Here is a 4,715-nt window from a genome sequence, read left to right as displayed (position 1 = left end):
GCCTCTGCACAGGCCTGGTTGGGGCAGGGTCTCTAGGGATCAACAGGGCGGAGCAAGCAGCTATGGCTGCTCCTCAGTCCTACCCTAAGAGGCCCAGCTTCTCAGTGTCCCAGTAATCGCAGCAAGCACCTCTGAGAGAAAGCCGCCCTCGAGTTCCAACCGATGCCAGATAGTCCAGTTTCTCCCCGTATGAGTCTGGGTCCCCAGAGACTCGCCCTGAACTGGAGTTCAGAGTTGTCGGGAGCTAGTGTCTCCCTCCCGATTGAAAAAGACAACTGTGTCCTCAGTTGCCAGCCCTTCCCGCATGTGCTGTGTCCTCAGTTGCCAGCCCTTTCCACGTGCGCCTCCATACCTCTGCACTTTACTTCCACACCGCACCTCCTCTGAGTCTCAGTGTGCTTTTCTCTTTCCTTCTAGTTGTAGAATTTCCACTCAGCCAGCCTTCCTGTGGTTCGGGATGATGTTCGTTTTGTCTTTTAGTTGTATTTTTGAAGTGGTTGTACGAGGCAGCAATTTCCGGTGTTTACCTATGCCGCCATCTTGGTTTCTCTCTCCTGGGCTCTGTGTTCTTAAGGAATGATCTCTTTTATATTTTCTATATTCTACCCAATTTTATTACACTTCAGCTTTGAGACACATATGCATAACACCTATTATTTCCTCTTTCTCTCTCCCTCCTAAATTTCCTTTTGAACTATTTCAACAATCTAAAAAGTATAGAGAATAATGTAATAAAAACCCAGGTACTGCCACATGACTTAAAACTAGATTAAAACACTTTTACTTATGTTGGATTATTTCCCTAAGTAATTTGTGGAATAAGATTATGAATACAATGTGTGAATCGTTTATAATGTCTGTCATACGCATTATTATCCAAAGTGGCTGTGACATTGGGACAAGAGCACATGCTTGATATTATAATCCATGATGTTTTGTGTATTACAGCTAAGAAGAGAGGATCTATACATTTGGCACAAAATGGCACCTGAAGTTTGGCTTAGTTTGCATGTCTCCAACCTGGTAGGTATGAACATTTTTCCATTGGTTTTTGCTGTTTGGAATTCTCATGAAGATTATTTGTTCATGTCTCTGGCATATTTATTCATGGATGCTTGTTTTGTTAACATATACTAGTAATAATGCTCTTCCTGTTTGATTCATTTCTTTTCCTTATTTTTATCATCTTCTTTTGTTATTTTTTATTAGAAGTAAAAATGTTTTAAACATTTGTACACATTTTATCCTATTTGTCTTTGCTACTGAGTCTGTTGCCTCAAATTTTATTATGATACATATCTGAAATATCTGATTTAATGTAAAAAAATAACTCCTTACCCCTGGCTGATGTTCAGTGTTTAGAGTGTCGGCCCAAAAACCAAAGGGTCACAGGTTCCATTCCCAGTAAAGGGAACGTACCTGGGTTGTAGGTTTCATACTTGCTCCCAGTTGGGGTGCGTGCAGGAAGCAACCAATCTATGTGTCTCTCTCACATCAATGTTCCTCTCTCTCTCTCTCTCTCTCTCTTTCTCTCCCTCTTGTCTATTCTCTCTAAAAATCCATGGAAGGCCTGGGGGGTAACAGGTGCAGAGTAGAGGGGTCAGTGGGGAAAATAGGAGACATCTATAATACTTGCAACAATAAAGGTAGAATTTTAAAAATCAATGGAAAATAAAAAAAAAACAACTCTTTAATCAACCTAGATTTTATGGCAATGCTGGGTGTGGGTAAACTTAATATTTCCTAAGTGTTATCTGGCTGTCAGAAGAGTGTTTATTATAATATTATTTATTATTCTGATGTTTTATTCACAGTTGGGCCTAACTCTGAAGTCTGTATTTTACTGAATAAAAAAGAATGTTATACTCATGACTCTATACTGTCGGAATTATTGCTTTTCCAATAATTCTGTGTTGGACTACTACTTCTTTTCTAGAACATTAAAAAAAAAATCTCTAGTCCTTTCAGTCTTTCAATAAATTTTAAAATCATAGGGTCAAATTTTAAGACTATGTTCAGTTTGATGGCATTTTGATTAGAATTGATTTACACTAGCAAACTAAGCCGGGAGAATACAAATGATTATGGTGAAGGAACATAAGATCTCTGGAAAGGAGAGTTAGATTGATTATTTACCAAGGAGAATCCTATATAATAAAAGGGTAATATGAAAATCGACCGAATGGCAGAATGACCGTTCACTATGATGTGCACTAACCACCAGGAGGTAGAGGCTCAATGCAGGAGCTGCCCTCTGGTGGTCAGTGTGCTCCCACCCACAAGCCGGACTGGTGGCTGGGAAGCGCAGCAGCAGTGCTAAGGATGTCTGACTGCAGCTTAGGCCCACTCCCTGCAGTATTAAGGTATTACGCCTTCAATTGGACATCCCCCGAGGGCTCTCAGACTGTAAGAGGGTGCAGGCCAGGCTGAGGGACCCCCGCCTCCGCCAGTGAATGAATCTCGTGTAACAATCCTCTAGTATGTTATAAGAAGACTACTGACACAGAACAAAAAACAATCTTTAAGCAGGTGAAAGGACACTGAATAGCTAGTAAACCAATAAAACACCTGTCCTCAATTTCTCCTAAAGATCTGGCAAGACAGAGTGCAACTGAGTTTCACAGGTAAGGTTATCTTCCTGATTCTGTGAGTTTCAAGATTTCCTAAATACATTCTCTCTCCCTGAGCAACTTGATGACAATGAGAAAAGGGACCACCGGCCAGGCGCTGAGCTAATACTTAACACGCATCATCACATTTAACCCTCCAACAACCCTGTGAGTCGGCACCAATTCCCAGGACTGAGATGAGAGAAGAGGGCAGGAGGGGCCCTTCCCGGGAGAGTTCTTACCCGTTTGGCCATAAAGACCTCTTGCTGTTCTTCCCACCTCTTCTGTTCCGCTCTGACACGTGCTTTATACTCTGCAAGCTCAGGCAGTTCTTCCAGCCATCGATGGCGAGCATTCTGCACAGCTGTTTCTACCTGCAGGATATTGTGAGAGAAAGAGGTAAAGGGAGGTATAAAATTTCAAAAGGATCCCATTTGCAACTGGCAACTATGATGGCATGTGTATGTTACACTGTATTGTACTACATCACAGTTATAACTGACTTCAAGTACCTCCCCTTACCCCAAACAGCGAAGTCTAATCCATCTGTTCTAAACTTCCCATACTGACCCATGCAAATGCCACAATAGGAAGTGAGGGCCTAGAAATGTTTGGTGGCCAGTACTACTTTAGAAAGCTCTATACAAAGTACAATTTCCCTATGTATCTTGGGAAAAGGAGAAGGCAGGCAGGAGGGCTGCTTGGTGCCAGCTGCTGCCCAATCAGTACACCTACCCCCTCTCAGTCCTCACGCCCTACACACACACACACACACACGCATTCACACATGTATGCAAGCACCAATACAGTTTAGAGCAGGGGTGGGTTTTGACTCGAGGGCCACAATGGGTTCTTAAACTGAACCGGAGGGCCGGAACAAAAGCATGGATGGAGTGTTTGTGTGAACTAATATAAATTCAAAGTAAACATCATTACATAAAAGGGTACGGTCTTTTTTTTCAATAGTTTTATTCATTTCAAACGGGCCAGATCTGGCCCGTGGGCCATAGTTTACCCACAGCTGGTTTAGAGCCTTATACCTGGCAAATTTTCCTGCAGTCAAGAATGAGTTTGTGACTAAAGAATAAGGGTAATACATCAATTCAGGCAAAAATCTAAGACTTGATGAATTATAAGGCTAATCTGCTAATAAATCTATTACAAGATCATTTATTAAATAATCACTCTTTGTTCTCTTGTTTTGAAATACACACATAGATAACACCAAACATAACACCAAAGTGCAGCTGATATAAGAGGCTGTATTCCTCACTAAAATGTCAAATACAGTTACAGGTAAATTCCAAAGAGTTAAAAATATGTGGAAAAGATAAAGTACCTGTAGAAATTTATATTCCTTACAAAGTTAGTATGAACAATTCCCTTGCTACTATACTATGCTATTTGCTTTTCCTCACAAGAGCTATACTTGAGCTTGATCTATCACTGAGCCCTTAAACATGTCTCTTTGTTGACAGAATATTTTCTTGTTCTGTTCAAGTCTTACGGCAAACATTTCAGAAAACTATTTTAACTGATGGAAGATATACTTGATACCATTATGTACATTTTCCTATGTTTCCAGACTTAAAGATGCCCTGCAACATTATGTAGAACGATTTAACAAGTAGGCAGAATTTTCAAGTGTTTAGCAAAAGCTGAGTATATTTTTCAAAATGTTATTTCAGGTTATTATCTTAAGACTTTTAGTAATAGTTTTAAATAGTAAATACACAATAAATAATCCTATCTAATAAAACACAAACATGGTAATTAGCCATATGTCCGCTACCCTTCTCATTGGCTAATCAGGGCAATATGCAAATTAACTGCCAGCCAAGATGGCGGCCGGCAGCCAGGCAGCTTGAAGGAACATGAGGCTTGCTTGCTTCAGTGACAGATGACTCCAACGTTCCCCGCCTGCCTTGCCGACCTCTGAGCTTGCAGTTTGAAACATTGTTACAAATATAGAAGCTAAACAAAACCCCAGAAACCTGCTTTCAGCTAGCCGGGATCTCAGAGCTGGAGTTGAAACAGAGTTTTGATTATAGAACCAAAACAAACCAGATACCTGCTTTCAGCAGCAGCGGCGTCAGGCCTGGGCCC

At 41.0% G+C, this 4,715-nt stretch overlaps 1 protein-coding gene across 1 annotated transcript in view; it reads right to left on the bottom strand.

The window, feature by feature from the left end:
- The window catches only part of CEP152 (centrosomal protein 152kDa), a 107,267-nt gene that overhangs the window by 32,714 nt on the left and 69,838 nt on the right, over positions 1-4,715 (bottom strand). The window contains exon 19 of the mRNA XM_015558951.1: positions 2,852-2,983. Coding sequence (XP_015414437.1) covers positions 2,852-2,983 — 132 coding nt within the window. The remainder of the gene's footprint in view (positions 1-2,851; positions 2,984-4,715) is intronic.

Source organism: Myotis davidii, unplaced genomic scaffold (genome assembly GCF_000327345.1).
Source record: "Myotis davidii unplaced genomic scaffold, ASM32734v1 scaffold132, whole genome shotgun sequence".
In the NCBI taxonomy this organism is placed as follows: Eukaryota; Metazoa; Chordata; class Mammalia; order Chiroptera; family Vespertilionidae; genus Myotis; species Myotis davidii.
The sequence above is the reverse complement of the archived record's forward strand: the minus strand, read 5'-3'. Positions and strand labels throughout refer to the sequence as shown.